This window comes from Oncorhynchus kisutch, linkage group LG3 (assembly GCF_002021735.2).
Source record: "Oncorhynchus kisutch isolate 150728-3 linkage group LG3, Okis_V2, whole genome shotgun sequence".
NCBI lineage: Eukaryota > Metazoa > Chordata > Actinopteri > Salmoniformes > Salmonidae > Oncorhynchus > Oncorhynchus kisutch.
Genome location: NC_034176.2, coordinates 2,660,968 through 2,682,570, shown reverse-complemented (window position 1 = coordinate 2,682,570; position 21,603 = coordinate 2,660,968). Strand labels below are relative to the sequence as shown.

General features: G+C 45.3%; 1 protein-coding gene across 2 annotated transcripts in view; it reads right to left on the bottom strand.

Moving 5' to 3' along the window:
- LOC109882732 (protein mono-ADP-ribosyltransferase PARP8) overlaps nt 1-21,603 on the bottom strand; it is a 105,650-nt gene that overhangs the window by 74,517 nt on the left and 9,530 nt on the right. For both annotated transcript variants that reach the window (XM_031816599.1, XM_031816600.1), the window contains exon 3: nt 782-819. In XM_031816599.1, coding sequence (XP_031672459.1) covers nt 782-819 — 38 coding nt within the window. The remainder of the gene's footprint in view (nt 1-781; nt 820-21,603) is intronic.

Here is a 21,603-nt window from a genome sequence, read left to right as displayed (position 1 = left end):
TCAGACAGTTCCACTGACTAGACCCACTACTCGTAGTTGACCTTTCAACTCAGACAGTTCCACTGACTAGACCCACTACCCGTAGTTGACCTTTCAACTCAGACAGTTGTAAGTAATTCATCTTTCATGGATATTACATTCCATTGCGTGACACATCCCAAAGCAGCCTTCTCCTCATATCACGGTGACATAATGTGAGATATATGACATAATGTGAGATATATGACATAATGTGAGATATATGACATAATGTGAGATAAATGACATAATGTGAGATAAATGACATAATGTGAGATAATGTCTCATAATATGACATAATGTGAGATAATGTCTCATAATATGACATAATGTGACATAATGTCTCATAATATGACATAATGTGACATAATGTCTCATAATATGACATAATGTGACATAATGTCTCATAATATGACATAATGTGACATAATGTCTCATAATATGACATAATGTGACATAATGTCTCGTAATATGACACAATGTGACATAATGTCTCATAATATGACATAATGTCTCATTGACTGAATAAGAATATGGGGCTCGCTGACAGTCACACTTAGCGGAGAAAGAATCTATATGGTTTCAGAATCTACGGCGTTATGGCCATGACCTCATTGGCAGTCTGCGAACGTGAATCACTCTAGGCCTGAGGTCAGAGGGGTCATTAGACTAAAGTAGTAGATGATGGCTTGCAAGATATTACAGTAGAGACACACGGAGAGAGAAGTCATTGAAGTGAATGTCAGTGAAGACAAGTCCTTACCTGGGTAGTCGTCAGAGACGTGCACAGAGTAGGACACCCTGGAGGAGAATGAATAAATACATTACAAACATGATTATTCAAATACTAATCAATAATTCAGTCAATCAATCCAATGTATTTAATAAACCCGTATTACATCAACAGTTGTGGTAAAGTGACAGGGAAAAGCAGGTGTGTCCAGTAGCTGTCAGTAACTACCAGTAGTTATACTAAATGGAAAATACATTATTGTTGTCCCCAAGTGACCTGATCAATACATCAATAAGATCTTAATGAACCAGACGGTGTACATTTACAGTTTCTCAGTTCCTAGTTGACTCAACACTGGGAGCCGGTGAAACTGGCAGGCTAAGCGGCTCTGCGTGGCTCAATAGATAGCAGCAGGCAAGTCAATTTCATATGTTAAAATTACGGAACTTGTTCGAATAACTTAATTCACACACGACTTTGCACATCCTGTTAAAAAGTACGGGTTCACAAACAGGTTTCCCCGTGGGTGCCTCCCAGAATAACTTGAGAGTGTTTATGAGCAACAGCAGACCCAATTAGCATGATCCTGGTGTCGGCTCAATCAAACTCCCAATCTACTAAATGAGTTCTCTCTCCCAGCAGTAGGAGGGCTTTGAGCGATAGGCTTTGTCACAAATTACATCCCATTTGACTAGGGCCCATGAGGTTCTAATCAAAAGTAGGGCACTATTTGTGACACAGTCATGGGATCCAACACAATGGCTGAGCCAGCAAAAGAAAAGAAAAGTCTAACCATATGCAGTATTTTTAGCATGTAGCTACAATAGAACCATATGCAGTATGTTTAGCATGTAGGCTACAATAGAACCATATGCAGTATGTTTAGCATGTAGGCTACAATAGAATCATATGCAGTATGTTTAGCATGTAGGCTACAATAGAATCATATGCAGTATGTTTAGCATGTAGGCTACAATAGAACCATATGCAGTATGTTTAGCATGTAGGCTACAATAGAACCATATGCAGTATGTTTAGCATGTAGGCTACAATAGAACCATATGCAGTATGTTTAGCATGTAGGCTACAATAGAACCATATGCAGTATGTTTAGCATGTAGGCTACAATAGAACCATATGCAGTATGTTTAGCATGTAGGCTACAATAGAACCATATGCAGCATGTAGGCTACAATAGAACCATATGCAGTATGTTTAGCATGTAGGCTACAATAGAACCATATGCAGTATGTTTAGCATGTAGGCTACAATAGAACCATATGCAGTATTTTTAGCATGTAGGCTACAATAGAACCATATGCAGTATTTTTAGCATGTAGGCTACAATAGAACCATATGCAGTATGTTTAGCATGTAGGCTACAATAGAATCATATGCAGTATGTTTAGCATGTAGGCTACAATAGAACCATATGCAGTATGTTTAGCATGTAGGCTACAATAGAACCATATGCAGTATGTTTAGCATGTAGGCTACAATAGAACCATATGCAGTATGTTTAGCATGTAGGCTACAATAGAACCATATGCAGTATGTTTAGCATGTAGGCTACAATAGAACCATATGCAGTATTTTTAGCATGTAGGCTACAATAGAACCATATGCAGTATTTTTAGCATGTAGGCTACAATAGAACCATATGCAGTATGTTTAGCATGTAGGCTACAATAGAACCATATGCAGTATGTAGGCTACAATAGAACCATATGCAGTATGTTTAGCATGTAGGCTACAATAGAACCATATGCAGTATGTTTAGCATGTAGGCTACAATAGAACCATATGCAGTATTTTTAGCATGTAGGCTACAATAGAACCATATGCAGTATGTTTAGCATGTAGGCTACAATAGAACCATATGCAGTATGTTTAGCATGTAGGCTACAATAGAACCATATGCAGTATGTTTAGCATGTAGGCTACAATAGAACCATATGCAGTATTTTTAGCATGTAGGCTACAATAGAAGTCTGTCTGCAAGTTTGCACCAGGGGGCAGAGTTGTTGAGAACTAAGAAAAAGCAGAACATCATTAAAAAGGTGTGAGTTTCAACCAGGGGTATGATCAAACAGGAAAATGGCCCAAACCCAGGTGAATGATAAAAATACTCATTATTCAAATAAGACTTCACAAATGACTGGCAAGACTGTGTCGTAACAGACCCACATTGTAAAGTCAAGGTGTCCCTGTGAGAATGGGAGGGGCAATATATTCAGTAATGTCATATTTCCTGTGTACAATCAGACACTACAGGTATACAAACACACGAAGAACACGCCATTATAGCTACAGAGAGCAGGATTATAATTCCATTTTTTGGGGGGGCTTTTCAAAATACCAAAAACAAATAATACTAAAATACTCTAAAATGAATTGAAATGATGTGCATAGTTCAAATACAGTCAACAGACATACATCCCATAATTGTCTACATTACAGTGCGTTTCCATGCTGTCCAGAGAGAGTGTAGCTGTGTAGGCAAGGTGCTGTTAATGAGTGATAACTGATGTAATGTAAATATGATATTAACCCTCCATTCCCAATGAGTTGTGAATATCTGAATATTCTGGAAGCAGAACGCATGTTGCCAACCCCGTTCACCCTGCAGCTGTGTATCGTGCTGACTGAGGCAGCATCAAACCTCCGCGTCTCTTAAAGACGTCCACAGGTGTGTTTCATTCTCCTCTGAGTCCTCCTCCACTACTCCTCAGGTCGACTTTCATTCTCCTCTGAGTCCTCCTCCACTACTCCTCAGGTCGACTTTCATTCTGCTCTGATTCCTCCTCCACTACTCCTCAGGTCGACTTTCATTCTGCTCTGATTCCTCCTCCTCTACTCCTCAGGTTGACTTTCCTTCTCCTCTGAGTCCTTCTCCACTACTCCTCAGGTCAACTACAAGAGACCAGACTAGATGACAACACAACACAACAGACCAGTCCAGATTACAACAGACCAGACTAGACCAAAACAGACTAGACCACAACAGACCAGTCCAGATTACAACAGACCAGACTAGACCAAAACAGACTAGACCACAACAGACCAGTCCAGATTACAACAGACCAGACAAGACCAAAACAGACTAGACCACAACAGACCACAACACAATAGACCAGACCATAACAGACCAGGCCAGACCCCAACAAAACAGACCAGACCACAACAGACCAGGCCATAACAGACCAGACCACAACACAACAGACCAGACCATAACAGACCAGACCATAACCTTAACAGACCTTAACTTACCTCATTTGCACTCACTGCATATAGACTTATTGTTTTCTTTTGTTCTACTGTATTATTGACTATGTTTTGTTTATTCCATGTGTAACTTTGTGTTGTTGTATGTGTCGAACTGTTACGCTTTATCTTGGCCAAGTCGCAGTTGCAAATGAGAACTTGTTCTCAACTAGCCTACCTGGTTAAAAAAAGGTGAAATAAAATAAAAAAATAAAAATAACAAACCAGGCCAGGCCCCAACACAACAGACCAGACTAGACCACAGCAGACCAGACCACAACAGACCAGACCACAACAGACCAGACCATAACAGACCAGGCCAGGCCCCAACACAACAGACCAGACCAGACCACAACAGACCAGACCATAACAGACCAGGCCAGAACCCAACACAACAGACCAGACTAGACCACAGCAGACTAGACCACAACAGACCAGACCATAACAGACCAGGCCAGAACCCAACACAACAGACCAGACTAGACCACAGCAGACTAGACCACAACAGACCAGACCACAACAGACCAGACCACAACAGACTAGACCACAACAGACCAGGCCAGACCCCAACACAACAGACCAGACCACAACAGACCAGACTAGACCACAACAGACTAGACCACAACACAACAGACCAGACCACAACAGACCAGACCTCAACAGACCAGCCCACAACAGACCAGACTAGACCACAAAGCCAGCAGAAACCATTTGATGGGCATGTTAAGGGCTAGCTCTGGCTTGAGACCTAGTGGGACCTTGTTAAGCCTTGATGTGATGCTGCTCATCAAAAACTCACAGAGACTCACAGAGAATTAGACTTAATGAAATGACCATTCAGTCACCCGCTGAAGTCTTAATCCACTGATACAATAGATTCCCTGGACATTAGTGTGTTGCTGTAGCTTGGGGACAAACTGTGGACAGATGCTAACCAGACATTAATTTAGCATGTAGCCGTAACTAGCCTAGTGTGTGGGCAGATACTAACCAGACATTAATTTAGCATGTAGCCGTAACTAGCCTAGTGTGTGGGCAGATGCTAACCAGACATGAATTTAGCATGTAGCCGTAACTAGCCTAGTGTGTGGGCAGATGCTAACCAGACATTAATTTAGCATGTAGCCGTAACTAGCCTAGTGTGTGGGCAGATGCTAACCAGACATTAATTTAGCATGTAGCCGTAACTAGCCTAGTGTGTGGGCAGATGCTAACCAGACATTAATTTAGCATGTAGCCGTAACTAGCCTAGTGTGTGGGCAGATGCTAACCAGACATTAATTTAGCATGTAGCTTAATGAAATTCAATTCAGCATTGAACAAAGGTGCAAGTTTAAGTTTGTTCCACCTGAGTGGGTCTGACCACCAATCAGAGACCACTATGATGACACACCAAATGATGACCACCAATCAGAGACCACTATGATACACACCAAATGATGACCACCAATCAGAGACCACTATGATGACACACCAAATGATGACCACCAATCAGAGACCACTATGATGACACACCAAATGATGACCACCAATCAGAGACCACTATGATGACACACCAAATGATGACCACCAATCAGAGACCACTATGATGACACACCAAATGATGACCACCAATCAGAGACCACTAATGGGTCAGCGGTCAAACGACCTCCACTCATCACTGTAAAACGCTCCCTGAAACACTTCTGCGAGCAGGCCTTTCTAATCGACCTGGCCGGGGTATCCTGGAAGGATATTGATCTCATCCCGTCAGTAGAGGATGCCTGGATATTTTTTTTAAATGCCTTCCTAACCATCTTAAATAAACATGCCCCATTTAAGAAATTTAGAACCAGGAACAGATATAGCCCTTGGTTCTCCCCAGACCTGACTGCCCTTAACCAACACAAAAACATCCTATGGCGTTCTGCATTAGCATCGAACAGCCCCCGTGATATGCAGCTGTTCAGGGAAGCTAGAAATCATTATACACAGGCAGTTAGAAAAGCCAAGGCTAGCTTTTTCAAGCAGAAATTTGCTTCCTGCAACACTAACTCAAAAAAGTTCTGGGACACTGTAAAGTCCATGGAGAATAAGAACACCTCCTCCCAGCTGCCCACTGCACTGAAGATAGGAAACACTGTCACCACTGATAAATCCACCATAATTGAGAATTTCAATAAGCATTTTTCTACGGCTGGCCATGCTTTCCACCTGGCTACTCCTACCCCGGACAACAGCACTGCACCCCCAACAGCAACTCGCCCAAGCCTTCCCCATTTCTCCTTCTCCCAAATCCATTCAGCTGATGTTCTGAAAGAGCTGCAAAATCTGGATCCCTACAAATCAGCCGGGCTAGACAATCTGGACCCTTTCTTTCTAAAATTATCTGCCGAAATTGTTGCCACCCCTATTACTAGCCTGTTCAACCTCTCTTTCGTGTCGTCTGAGATTCCCAAAGATTGGAAAGCAGCTGCGGTCATCCCCCTCTTCAAAGGGGGGGACACTCTTGACCCAAACTGCTACAGACCTATATCTATCCTACCGTGCCTTTCTAAGGTCTTCGAAAGCCAAGTCAACAAACAGATTACCGACCATTTCGAATCTCACCATACCTTCTCTGCTATGCAATCCGGTTTCAGAGCTGGTCATGGGTGCACCTCAGCCACGCTCAAGGTCCTAAACGATATCTTAACCGCCATCGATAAGAAACATTACTGTGCAGCCGTATTCATTGATCTGGCCAAGGCTTTCGACTCTGTCAATCACCATATCCTCATCGGCAGACTCGACAGCCTTGGTTTCTCAAATGATTGCCTCGCCTGGTTCACCAACTACTTCTCTGATAGAGTTCAGTGTGTCAAATCGGAGGGTCTGCTGTCCGGACCTCTGGCAGTCTCTATGGGGGTGCCACAGGGTTCAATTCTTGGACCGACTCTCTTCTCTGTATACATCAATGAGGTCGCTCTTGCTGCTGGTGAGTCCCTGATCCACCTCTACGCAGACGACACCATTCTGTATACTTCCGGCCCTTCTTTGGACACTGTGTTAACAACCCTCCAGGCAAGCTTCAATGCCATACAACTCTCCTTCCGTGGCCTCCAATTGCTCTTAAATACAAGTAAAACTAAATGCATGCTCTTCAACCGATCGCTACCTGCACCTGTCCAACATCACTACTCTGGACGGCTCTGACTTAGAATACGTGGACAACTACAAATACTTAGGTGTCTGGTTAGACTGTAAACTCTCCTTCCAGACCCATATCAAACATCTCCAATCCAAAGTTAAATCTAGAATTGGCTTCCTATTTCGCAACAAAGCATCCTTCACTCATGCTGCCAAACATACCCTTGTAAAACTGACCATCCTACCAATCCTCGACTTTGGCGATGTCATTTACAAAATAGCCTCCAATACCCTACTCAACAAATTGGATGCAGTCTATCACAGTGCAATCCGTTTTATCACCAAAGCCCCATATACTACCCACCATTGCGACCTGTACGCTCTCGTTGGCTGGCCCTCGCTTCATACTCGTCGCCAAACCCACTGGCTCCATGTCATCTACAAGACCCTGCTAGGTAAAGTCCCCCCTTATCTCAGCTCGCTGGTCACCATAGCATCTCCCACCTGTAGCACACGCTCCAGCAGGTATATCTCTCTAGTCACCCCCAAAACCAATTCTTTCTTTGGCCGCCTCTCCTTCCAGTTCTCTGCTGCCAATGACTGGAACGAACTACAAAAATCTCTGAAACTGGAAACACTTATCTCCCTCACTAGCTTTAAGCACCAACTGTCAGAGCAGCTCACAGATTACTGCACCTGTACATAGCCCACCTATAATTTAGCCCAAACAACTACCTCTTTCCCAACTGTATTTAATTTTTATTTATTTATTTATTTTGCTCCTTTGCACCCCATTATTTTTTTATTTCTACTTTGCACATTCTTCCATTGCAAAACTACCATTCCAGTATTTTACTTGCTATATTGTATTTACTTTGCCATCATGGCCTTTTTTGCCTTTACCTCCCTTCTCACCTCACATTGTATATAGACTTGTTTATACTGCATTATTGACTGTATGTTTGTTTTTACTCCATGTGTAACTCTGTGTCGTTTTATCTGTCGAACTGCTTTGCTTTATCTTGGCCAGGTCGCAATTGTAAATGAGAACTTGTTCTCAACTTGCCTACCTGGTTAAATAAAGGTGTTCTCAACTAGCCTACCTGGTTAAATAAAGGTGTTCTCAACTTGCCTACCTGGTTAAATAAAGGTGTTCTCAACTAGCCACCTGGTTAAATAAAGGTGTTCTCAACTAGCCACCTGGTTAAATAAAGGTAAAATAAAAAATAAAAAAATAAAATAAACTATGATAACACACCAAATGATGACCACCAATCAGAGACCACTATGATAACACACCAAATGATGACCACCAATCAGAGACCACAGAGGTGGTGTAGTCTACAGGAGGACAGAGGTGGTGTAGCCTACAGGAGGACAGAGGTGGTGTAGCCTACAGGAGGACAGAGGTGGTGTAGTCTACAGGAGGACAGAGGTGGTGTAGTCTACAGGAGGACAGAGGTGGTGTAGTCTACAGGAGGACAGAGGTGGTGTAGCCTACAGGAGGACAGAGGTGGTGTAGCCTACAGGAGGACAGAGATGGTGTAGTCTACAGGAGGACAGAGGTGGTGTAGCCTACAGGAGGACAGTAGCGATGTAGCCTACAGGAGGACAGAGGTGGTGTAGTCTACAGGAGGACAGAGGTGGTGTAGTCTACAGGAGGACAGCAGCGGTGTAGTCTACAGGAGGACAGAGGTGGTGTAGCCTACAGGAGGACAGAGGTGGTGTAGCCTACAGGAGGACAGAGGTGGTGTAGTCTACAGGAGGACAGAGGTGGTGTAGTCTACAGGAGGACAGAGGTGGTGTAGTCTACAGGAGGACAGAGGTGGTGTAGTCTACAGGAGGACAGAGGTGGTGTAGTCTACAGGAGGACAGAGGTGGTGTAGTCTACAGGAGGACAGAGGTGGTGTAGTCTACATGAGGACAGAGGTGGTGTAGTCTACAGGAGGACACAGAGGTGGTGTAGCCTACAGGAGGACAGCAGCGGTGTAGTCTACAGGAGGACAGAGGTGGTGTAGTCTACAGGAGGACAGAGGTGGTGTAGCCTACAGGAGGACAGAGGTGGTGTAGTCTACAGGAGGACAGAGGTGGTGTAGTCTACAGGAGGACAGAGGTGGTGTAGTCTACAGGAGGACAGAGGTGGTGTAGTCTACACGAGGACAGTAGCGATGTAGCCTACAGGAGGACAGAGGTGGTGTAGTCTACAGGAGGACAGAGGTGGTGTAGTCTACAGGAGGACAGAGGTGGTGTAGTCAACAGGAGGACAGAGGTGGTGTAGTCTACAGGAGGACAGCAGTGGTGTAGTCTACAGGAGGACAGCAGTGGTGTAGTCTACAGGAGGACAGCAGTGGTGTAGTCTACAGGAGGACAGCAGTGGTGTAGTCTACAGGAGGACAGAGGTGGTGTAGTCTACAGGAGGACAGCAGTGGTGTAGTCTACAGGAGGACAGCAGTGGTGTAGTCTACAGGAGGACAGAGGTGGTGTAGTCTACAGGAGGACAGAGGTGGTGTAGTCTACATGAGGACAGAGGTGGTGTAGTCTACAGGAGGACAGCAGTGGTGTAGTCTACAGGAGGACAGCAGTGGTGTAGTCTACAGGAGGACAGAGGTGGTGTAGTCTACAGGAGGACAGCAGCGGTGTAGTCTACAGGAGGACAGAGGTGGTGTAGCCTACAGGAGGACGGCAGTGGTGTAGTCTACAGGAGGACAGAGGTGGTGTAGTCTACATGAGGACAGAGGTGGTGTAGTCTACAGGAGGACAGAGGTGGTGTAGTCTACAGGAGGACAGCAGCGGTGTAGCCTACAGGAGGACAGAGGTGGTGTAGTCTACAGGAGGACAGAGGTGGTGTAGTCTATAGGAGGACAGAGGTGGTGTAGTCTACAGGAGGACAGAGGTGGTGTAGTCTACAGGAGGACAGAGGTGGTGTAGTCTACAGGAGGACAGCAGTGGTGTAGTCTACAGGAGGACAGAGGTGGTGTAGTCTAAATGAGGACAGAGGTGGTGTAGTCTACATGAGGACAGAGGTGGTGTAGTCTACAGGAGGACAGAGGTGGTGTAGCCTACAGGAGGACAGAGGTGGTGTAGTCTACAGGAGGACAGCAGCGGTGTAGTCTACAGGAGGACAGAGGTGGTGTAGCCTACAGGAGGACGGCAGTGGTGTAGTCTACAGGAGGACAGAGGTGGTGTAGTCTACATGAGGACAGAGGTGGTGTAGTCTACAGGAGGACAGCAGTGGTGTAGTCTACAGGAGGACAGAGGTGGTGTAGTCTACAGGAGGACAGAGGTGGTGTAGTCTACAGGAGGACAGAGGTGGTGTAGTCTACAGGAGGACAGCAGTGGTGTAGTCTACAGGAGGACAGCAGTGGTGTAGTCTACAGGAGGACAGAGGTGGTGTAGTCTACAGGAGGACAGCAGCGGTGTAGTCTACAGGAGGACAGAGGTGGTGTAGCCTACAGGAGGACGGCAGTGGTGTAGTCTACAGGAGGACAGAGGTGGTGTAGTCTACATGAGGACAGAGGTGGTGTAGTCTACAGGAGGACAGCAGTGGTGTAGTCTACAGGAGGACAGCAGTGGTGTAGTCTACAGGAGGACAGAGGTGGTGTAGTCTACAGGAGGACAGCAGCGGTGTAGTCTACAGGAGGACAGAGGTGGTGTAGTCTACAGGAGGACAGAGGTGGTGTAGTCTACAGGAGGACGGCAGTGGTGTAGTCTACAGGAGGACAGAGGTGGTGTAGTCTACATGAGGACAGAGGTGGTGTAGTCTACAGGAGGACAGAGGTGGTGTAGTCTACAGGAGGACAGCAGCGGTGTAGCCTACAGGAGGACAGAGGTGGTGTAGTCTACAGGAGGACAGAGGTGGTGTAGTCTATAGGAGGACAGAGGTGGTGTAGTCTACAGGAGGACAGAGGTGGTGTAGTCTACAGGAGGACAGAGGTGGTGTAGTCTACAGGAGGACAGCAGTGGTGTAGTCTACAGGAGGACAGAGGTGGTGTAGTCTAAATGAGGACAGAGGTGGTGTAGTCTACATGAGGACAGAGGTGGTGTAGTCTACAGGAGGACAGAGGTGGTGTAGCCTACAGGAGGACAGAGGTGGTGTAGTCTACAGGAGGACAGCAGCGGTGTAGTCTACAGGAGGACAGAGGTGGTGTAGCCTACAGGAGGACGGCAGTGGTGTAGTCTACAGGAGGACAGAGGTGGTGTAGTCTACATGAGGACAGAGGTGGTGTAGTCTACAGGAGGACAGAGGTGGTGTAGTCTACAGGAGGACAGCAGCGGTGTAGCCTACAGGAGGACAGAGGTGGTGTAGTCTACAGGAGGACAGCAGTGGTGTAGTCTATAGGAGGACAGAGGTGGTGTAGTCTACAGGAGGACAGAGGTGGTGTAGTCTACAGGAGGACAGAGGTGGTGTAGTCTACAGGAGGACAGCAGTGGTGTAGTCTACAGGAGGACAGAGGTGGTGTAGTCTAAATGAGGACAGAGGTGGTGTAGTCTACATGAGGACAGAGGTGGTGTAGTCTACAGGAGGACAGAGGTGGTGTAGCCTACAGGAGGACAGAGGTGGTGTAGCCTACAGGAGGACAGAGGTGGTGTAGTCTACAGGAGGACAGAGGTGGTGTAGCCTACAGGAGGACAGAGGTGGTGTAGTCTACAGGAGGACAGCAGCGGTGTAGTCTACAGGAGGACAGAGGTGGTGTAGCCTACAGGAGGACGGCAGTGGTGTAGTCTACAGGAGGACAGAGGTGGTGTAGTCTACATGAGGACAGAGGTGGTGTAGTCTACAGGAGGACAGCAGTGGTGTAGTCTACAGGAGGACAGAGGTGGTGTAGTCTACAGGAGGACAGAGGTGGTGTAGTCTACAGGAGGACAGAGGTGGTGTAGTCTACAGGAGGACAGCAGTGGTGTAGTCTACAGGAGGACAGCAGTGGTGTAGTCTACAGGAGGACAGAGGTGGTGTAGTCTACAGGAGGACAGCAGCGGTGTAGTCTACAGGAGGACAGAGGTGGTGTAGCCTACAGGAGGACGGCAGTGGTGTAGTCTACAGGAGGACAGAGGTGGTGTAGTCTACATGAGGACAGAGGTGGTGTAGTCTACAGGAGGACAGCAGTGGTGTAGTCTACAGGAGGACAGCAGTGGTGTAGTCTACAGGAGGACAGAGGTGGTGTAGTCTACAGGAGGACAGCAGCGGTGTAGTCTACAGGAGGACAGAGGTGGTGTAGTCTACAGGAGGACAGAGGTGGTGTAGTCTACAGGAGGACGGCAGTGGTGTAGTCTACAGGAGGACAGAGGTGGTGTAGTCTACATGAGGACAGAGGTGGTGTAGTCTACAGGAGGACAGAGGTGGTGTAGTCTACAGGAGGACAGCAGCGGTGTAGCCTACAGGAGGACAGAGGTGGTGTAGTCTACAGGAGGACAGAGGTGGTGTAGTCTATAGGAGGACAGAGGTGGTGTAGTCTACAGGAGGACAGAGGTGGTGTAGTCTACAGGAGGACAGAGGTGGTGTAGTCTACAGGAGGACAGCAGTGGTGTAGTCTACAGGAGGACAGAGGTGGTGTAGTCTAAATGAGGACAGAGGTGGTGTAGTCTACATGAGGACAGAGGTGGTGTAGTCTACAGGAGGACAGAGGTGGTGTAGCCTACAGGAGGACAGAGGTGGTGTAGTCTACAGGAGGACAGCAGCGGTGTAGTCTACAGGAGGACAGAGGTGGTGTAGCCTACAGGAGGACGGCAGTGGTGTAGTCTACAGGAGGACAGAGGTGGTGTAGTCTACATGAGGACAGAGGTGGTGTAGTCTACAGGAGGACAGAGGTGGTGTAGTCTACAGGAGGACAGCAGCGGTGTAGCCTACAGGAGGACAGAGGTGGTGTAGTCTACAGGAGGACAGCAGTGGTGTAGTCTATAGGAGGACAGAGGTGGTGTAGTCTACAGGAGGACAGAGGTGGTGTAGTCTACAGGAGGACAGAGGTGGTGTAGTCTACAGGAGGACAGCAGTGGTGTAGTCTACAGGAGGACAGAGGTGGTGTAGTCTAAATGAGGACAGAGGTGGTGTAGTCTACATGAGGACAGAGGTGGTGTAGTCTACAGGAGGACAGAGGTGGTGTAGCCTACAGGAGGACAGAGGTGGTGTAGCCTACAGGAGGACAGAGGTGGTGTAGCCTACAGGAGGACAGTAGCGATGTAGCCTACAGGAGGACAGAGATGGTGTAGTCTACAGGAGGACAGAGGTGGTGTAGCCTACAGGAGGACAGTAGCGATGTAGCCTACAGGAGGACAGAGGTGGTGTAGTCTACAGGAGGACAGAGGTGGTCTAGCCTACAGGAGGACAGAGGTGGTGTAGTCTACAGGAGGACAGAGGTGGTGTAGTCTACAGGAGGACAGAGGTGGTGTAGTCTACAGGAGGACAGAGGTGGTGTAGTCTACAGGAGGACAGAGGTGGTGTAGTCTACAGGAGGACAGAGGTGGTGTAGTCTACAGGAGGACAGCAGTGGTGTAGCCTACAGGAGGACAGCAGTCTGACAGTCTACCTGCTGTAATCCATTTCCATCCACATTAAAACACGTCCCATGACTGGATGGTTATATAGGATGGTGTGTATAGACAGTAGTTATATAGGAGTTATATAGGACTGTCATGACAACAACATCAGAATCTACAACTGACATTTCAAAGTCAAAAACCAGGGGTGCTTTAAAAAAAAGGTTTTACGGAACAAAACAATTTTATAGTATCGCACAGACTTGTCAAACCCATTTTTCCCACTAAGAAATGAGATGCATTTATAATACACACTGTACGTGTTTATACGCCTCTACATGTTTAATTATTCACACTGTTTAGTGCAATGTCCCAATAAACTTTGTTTTGGTGAGTTCTCCTCAGGCTTAAATCCACACTCACAATGTGACATAAAACCTCATAAATAGATGTTATTCTACAGTGAGACATACTACCCCCTGACAGTAGTTATATAGGAGGGTGTGTATAGACAGTAGTTATATAGGATGGACCTGAGCCCTAGGACCATGCCCCAGGACTACCTGACATGATGACTCCTTGCTGTCCCCAGTCCACCTGGCCATGCTGCTGTTCCAGTTTCAACTGACCTGAGCCCTAGGACCATGCCCCAGGACTACCTGACATGATGACTCCTTGCTGTCCCCAGTCTACCTGGCCATGCTGCTGCTCCAGTTTCAACTTCCACCTGACTGTGCTGCTGCTCTAGTTTCAACTGTTCTGCCTTATTATTATTCGACCATGCTGGTCATTTATGAACATTGAACATCTTGACCATGTTCTGTTATAATCTCCACCCGGCACAGCCAGAAGAGGACTGGCCACCCCACATAGCCTGGTTCCTCTCTAGGTTTCTTCCTAGGTATTGGCCTTTCTAGGGAGTTTTTCCTAGCCACCGTGCTTCTACACCTGCATTGCTTGCTGTTTGGGGTTTTAGGCTGGGTTTCTGTACAGCACTTTGAGATATCAGCTGATGTACGAAGGGCTATATAAATACATTTGATTTGATTTGATTTGATGGTGTGAATAGACAGTAGTTATATAGGATGGAGTGTATAGACAGTAGTCATATAGGATGGTGTGTATAGACAGTATAGACAGTAGTCATATAGGATGGTGTGTATAGACAGTAGTTATATAGGATGGTGTGTATAGACAGTAGTTATCATAGAATGGTGTGTATAGACAGTATAGACAGTAGTTATATAGGATGGTGTGTATAGACAGTAGTTATCATAGAATGGTGTGTATAGACAGTAGTTGTATAGGATGGTGTGTATAGACAGTAGTTATATAGGATGGTGTGTATAGACAGTATAGACAGTAGTTATAAAGGATGTTGTGTATAGACAGTATAGACAGTAGTTATATAGGATGGTGTGTATAGACAGTAGTTATTATAGGATGGTGTGTATAGACAGTATAGACAGTAGTTATATAGGATGGTGTGTATAGACAGTAGTTATTATAGGATGGTGTTTATAGACAGTATATACAGTAGTTATAAAGGATGGTGTGTATAGACAGTATAGACAGTAGTTATATAGGATGGTGTGTATAGACAGTAGTTATAAAGGATGGTGTGTATAGACAGTATAGACAGTACTTATATAGGATGGTGAGTATAGACAGTAGTTATATAGGATGGTGTATAAACAGTAGTTATATAGGATGGTGTGTATAGACAGTAGTTATATAGGATGGTGAGTATAGACAGTAATTATATAGGATGGTGTGTATAGACAGTATAGACAGTAGTTATACAGGATGGTGTGTATAGACAGTATAGACAGTAGTTATATAGGATGGTGTGTATAGACAGTAGTTATATAGGATGGTGTGTATAGACAGTATAGACAGTAGTTATATAGGATGGTGTATATAGACAGTAGTTATATAGGATGGTGTGTATAGACAGTATAGACAGTAGTTATATAGGATGGTGTGTATAGACAGTAGTTATATAGGGTGGTGTGTATAGACAGTATAGACAGTAGTTGTATAGGATGGTGTGTATAGACAGTAGTTATACAGGATGGTGTGTATAGACAGTATAGACAGTAGTTATACAGGATGGTGTGTATAGACAGTATAGACAGTAGTTATATAGGATGGTGTGTATAGACAGTAGTTATATATGATGGTGTGTATAGACAGTAGTTATATATGATGGTGTGTATAGACAGTAGTTATATAGGATGGTGTGTATATACAGTATAGACAGTAGTTATATAGGATGGTGTGTATAGACAGTAGTTATATAGGATGGTGTGTATAGACAGTAGTTGTATAGGATGGTGTGTATAGACAGTAGTTGTATAGGATGGAGTGTATAGACAGTAGTTATATAGGATGGTGTGTATAGACAGTAGTTGTATAGGATGGAGTGTATAGACAGTAGTTATATAGGATGGTGTGTATAGACAGTAGTTATATAGGATGGTGTGTATAGACAGTATAGACAGTAGTTATATAGGATGGTGTGTATAGACAGTAGTTATATAGGATGGTGTGTATAGACAGTATAGACAGTAGTTATAATAGGATGGTGTGTATAGACAGTAGTTATATAGGATGGTGTGTATAGACAGTATAGACAGTAGTTGTATAGGATGGAGTGTATAGACAGTAGTTATATAGGAGGGTGTGTATAGACAGTAGTTATATAGGATGGAGTGTATAGACAGTAGTCATATAGGATGGTGTGTATAGACAGTAGTTATATAGGATGGTGTGTATTGACAGTAGTTATATAGGATGGTGTGTATAGACAGTATAGACAGTAGTTATATAGGATGGTGTGTATAGACAGTATAGCCAGTAGTTATATAGGATGGTGTGTATAGACAGTATAGACAGTAGTTATATAGGATGGTGTGTATAGACAGTATAGACTTTAGATAGCTAATCCAAGTTATAATTTTAAAAGGCTAATTGATCATTAGAAAACCCTTTTGCAATTATGTTAGTACAGCTGAAAACTGTTGTTCTGATTAAAGAAGCAATAAAACTGGCCTTCTTTAGACTAGTTGAGTATCTGGAGCATCAGCATTTGTGGGGTTGATTACAGACTCAAAATGACCATAAAGAAATGACTTTTTCTGAAACTCGTCAGTCTATTCTTGTTCTGAGAAATGAAGGCTATTCCATGAGAGAAATTGCCAAGAAACTGAAGATCTCGTACAAGGCTGTGTACTACTCCCTTCACAGAACAGCGCAAACTGGCCCTAACCAGAATAGAAAGAGGAGAGGGAGGCCCCGGTGCACAACTGAGCAAGAGGACAAGTACATTAAGAGTGTCTAGTTTGAGAAACAGACGCCTCACAAGTCCTCAACTGGCAGCTTCATTTAAATAGTACCCACAAAACACCAGTCTCAACGTCAACAGTGAAGAGGCGACTCCGGGATGCTGGCCTTCTAGGCAGAGTTCCTCTGTCCAGTCTCTACGTCAACAGTAGAGAGGCGACTCCGGGATGCTGGCCTTCTAGGCAGAGTTCCTCTGTCCAGTCTCAACTTCAACAGTGAAGAGGCGACTCCGGGATGCTGGCCTTCTAGGCAGAGTTCCTCTGTCCAGTCTCTACGTCAACAGTGAAGAGGCGACTCTGGGATGCTGGCCTTCTAGGCAGAGTTCCTCTGTCCAGTCTCAACGTCAACAGTGAAGAGGCGACTCTGGGATGCTGGCCTTCTAGGCAGAGTTCCTCTGTCCAGTCTCAACGTCAACAGTGAAGAGGCGACTCTGGGATGCTGGCCTTCTAGGCAGAGTTGCACAGAAAAAGCCATATCTCAGACTGGCCAATAAAAATAAAAGATTAAGATGGGCAAAAAAACAGAGACACTGGATAGAGGAACTCTGCCTAGAAGGTCAGCATCCCGGAGTCACCTCTTCACTGTTGACGTTGAGACTGGACAGAGGAACTCTGCCTAGAAGGCCAGCATCCTGGAGTCACCTCTTCACTGTTGACGTTGAGACTGGACAGAGGAACTCTGCCTAGAAGGCCAGCATCCTGGAGTCACCTCTTCACTGTTGACGTTGAGACTGGACAGAGGAACTCTGCCTAGAAGGCCAGCATCCCGGAGTCACCTCTTCACTGTTGACGTTGAGACTGGACAGAGGAACTCTGCCTAGAAGGCCAGCATCCCGGAGTCACCTCTTCACTGTTGACGTTGAGACTGGACAGAGGAACTCTGCCTAGAAGGCCAGCATCCCGGAGTCACCTCATCACTGTTGACGTTGAGACTGGACAGAGGAACTCTGCCTAGAAGGCCAGCATCCCAGAGTCACCTCTTCACTGTTGACGTTGAGACTGGACAGAGGAACTCTGCCTAGAAGGCCAGCATCCCGGAGTCGCCTCTCTACTGTTGACGTTGAGACTGGACAGAGGAACTCTGCCTAGAAGGCCAGCATCCCAGAGTCACCTCTTCACTGTTGACGTTGAGACTGGACAGAGGAACTCTGCCTAGATGGTCAACATCCCGGAGTCGCCTCTTCACTGTTGACGTTGAGACTGGACAGAGGAACTCTGCCTAGATGGTCAACATCCTGGAGTCGCCTCTTCACTGTTGACGTTGAGACTGGACAGAGGAACTCTGCCTAGATGGTCAACATCCCGGAGTCGCCTCTTCACTGTTGACGTTGAGACTGGACAGAGGAACTCTGCCTAGAAGGCCAGCATCCCGGAGTCGCCTCTTCACTGTTGACGTTGAGACTGGACAGAGGAACTCTGCCTAGAAGGCCAGCATCCCGGAGTCGCCTCATCACTGTTGACGTTGAGACTGGACAGAGGAACTCTGTCTAGATGGTCAACATCCCGGAGTCGCCTCTTCACTGTTGACGTTGAGACTGGACAGAGGAACTCTGCCTAGATGGTCAACATCCCGGAGTCGCCTCTTCACTGTTGACGTTGAGACTGGACAGAGGAACTCTGCCTAGAAGGCCAGCATCCCGGAGTCGCCTCATCACTGTTGACGTTGAGACTGGACAGAGGAACTCTGTCTAGATGGTCAACATCCCGGAGTCGCCTCTTCACTGTTGACGTTGAGACTGGACAGAGGAACTCTGCCTAGATGGTCAACATCCCGGAGTCGCCTCTTCACTGTTGACGTTGAGACTGGACAGAGGAACTCTGCCTAGATGGTCAACATCCCGGAGTCGCCTCTTCACTGTTGACGTTGAGACTGGACAGAGGAACTCTGCCTAGATGGTCAACATCCCGGAGTCGCCTCATCACTGTTGACGTTGAGACTGGACAGAGGAACTCTGCCTAGAAGGCCAGCATCCCGGAGTCGCCTCATCACTGTTGACGTTGAGACTGGACAGAGGAACTCTGTCTAGATGGTCAACATCCCGGAGTCGCCTCTTCACTGTTGACGTTGAGACTGGACAGAGGAACTCTGCCTAGATGGTCAACATCCCGGAGTCGCCTCTTCACTGTTGACGTTGAGACTGGACAGAGGAACTCTGCCTAGATGGTCAACATCCCGGAGTCGCCTCTTCACTGTTGACGTTGAGACTGGACAGAGGAACTCTGCCTAGATGGTCAACATCCCGGAGTCGCCTCATCACTGTTGACGTTGAGACTGGACAGAGGAACTCTGCCTAGAAGGCCAGCATCCCGGAGTCGCCTCTTCACTGTTGACGTTGAGACTGGACAGAGGAACTCTGCCTAGAAGGCCAGCATCCCGGAGTCGCCTCTTCACTGTTGACGTTGAGACTGGACAGAGGAACTCTGCCTAGAAGGCCAGCATCCCGGAGTCGCCTCTTCACTGTTGACGTTGAGACTGGACAGAGGAACTCTGCCTAGATGGTCAACATCCCGGAGTCGCCTCTTCACTGTTGACGTTGAGACTGGTGTTTTTTGCAGCTACTATTGTATGAAGTTGCCAGTTGAGGACTTGTGAGGCGTCTGCCGGCTGTCGGCTGCTGACTCACTCCCTCTCCTAAATGTGCGCACAGAGGAGGGAGAGAAGCATTCTGGGAAGCACAAGCCTACTCACTCCCTCTCCTAAATGTGCGCACAGAGGAGGGAGAGAAGCATTCTGGGAAGCACAAGCCTATATGACAGTTTCTAAAAATGCTACTGTGGACTACTGTAGTTTTAGTTACAGGAAGGAGTGTCACAGCATTCTGTTGAGTATATAATGTATTTCTCACCTGGTAATATGGAGGTAATGGCACCACTTTACAACCGAAGAAAGGTAATAATATGGTATTGATGCGATGGCGAAGCATAGCAGAGCGTGGCATTTACAGTGAATAGGCTTACATCAAGTAGCAGAGCAGAGCGTGACATTTACAGTGAATAGGCTTACATCAAGTAGCATAGCAGAGCGTGGCATTTACAGTGAATAGGCTTACATCAAGTAGCAGAGCAGAGCGTGACATTTACAGTGAATAGGCTTATATCAAGTAGCATAGCAGAGCGTGGCATTTACAGTGAATAGGCTTACATCAAGTAGCCAGGCCTAACGCTGGAAACATTTTCTATGACATTAGCCTACATTTACTGATAGATGAATCAATTAGGCTACATTTACTGATAGATGAATCAATTAGCCTACATTTACTGATAGATGAATCAATTAGCCTACATTTACTGATAGATGAATCAATTAGCTTACATTTACTGAGATGAATCAATTAGCTTACATTTACTGAGATGAATCAATTAGCCTACATTTACAGATAGATGAATCAATTAGCCTACATTTACTGATAGATGAATCAATTGGCCTACATTTACTGATAGATGAATCAATTGGCCTACATTTACTGATAGATGAATCAATTAGCCTACATTTACTGATAGATGAATCAATTAGCCTACATTTACTGAGATTAATCAATTAGCCTACATTTACCGATAGATGAATCAATTAGCCTACATTTACTGAGATTAATCAATTAGCCTACATTTACTGATAGATGAATCAATTAGGCTACATTTACTGATAGATGAATCAATTAGCCTACATTGACTGATAGATGAATCAATTAGCCTACATTACTGATAGATGAATCAATTAGCCTACATTTACTGAGATGAATCAATTAGCCTACATTTACTGATTTATGAATCAATTTTCCTACATTTACTGATAGATGAATCAATTAGCCTAAATTTACTGATAGATGAATCAATTAGCCTACATTTACTGATAGATTAATCAATTAGCTTACATTTACTGATAGATGAATCAATTAGCCTAAATTTACTGATAGATGAATCAATTAGCCTAAATTTACTGATAGATGAATCAATTGGCCTACATTTACTGATAGATGAATCAATTAGCCTACATGGTTTTGTACCAATTATATAATAATTTGAGTCATTTAGCCAGATGTTTTGATGTCCCCTTCTTCAGATGGTGTATAATACAGTCTATATGTCACGCCCTGACCTTAGAGATCCTTATTATTGGTTAGGTCAGGGTGTGACTCGGGTGGGAAAGTCTATGTTTTCTATTTCATTGTGTTTGGCCGAGTGTGGTTCCCAATCAGAGGCAGCTGTCTATCGTTGTCTCTGATTGGGAATCATACAATAGTTGTCATTTTCATTTTGGGTTTTGTGGGATCTTGATTTCTGTTTAGTGTTTTTTTTTTGGCCTGACAGAACTGTGCGCTTTCGTTTTCGCGTTTGTTATTTTTGTTTGTGTGTTTTTTGAATAAAAGAATCATGAACAATTTCCACGCTGCGCTTTGGTCTACTCTTCCTACCACCAACGAGATCAGGTAACACTATAGTACAATATGCACAAAGATGTCGGCGAATTTCTCCGAAGAGACAAAAATAAATCTGATAATTCTGGATCCTATTTTGACAGGTTGCACATCAAAATATCAGTCAAATCAAAATCAAATCAAATTTTTATTGGTCACATACACATGGTTAGCAGATGTTAATGCGAGTGTAAAGAAAATGCTTGTGCAGTCATTCATTTCTTGGAAAAGATTAAATAGATTACTTTTT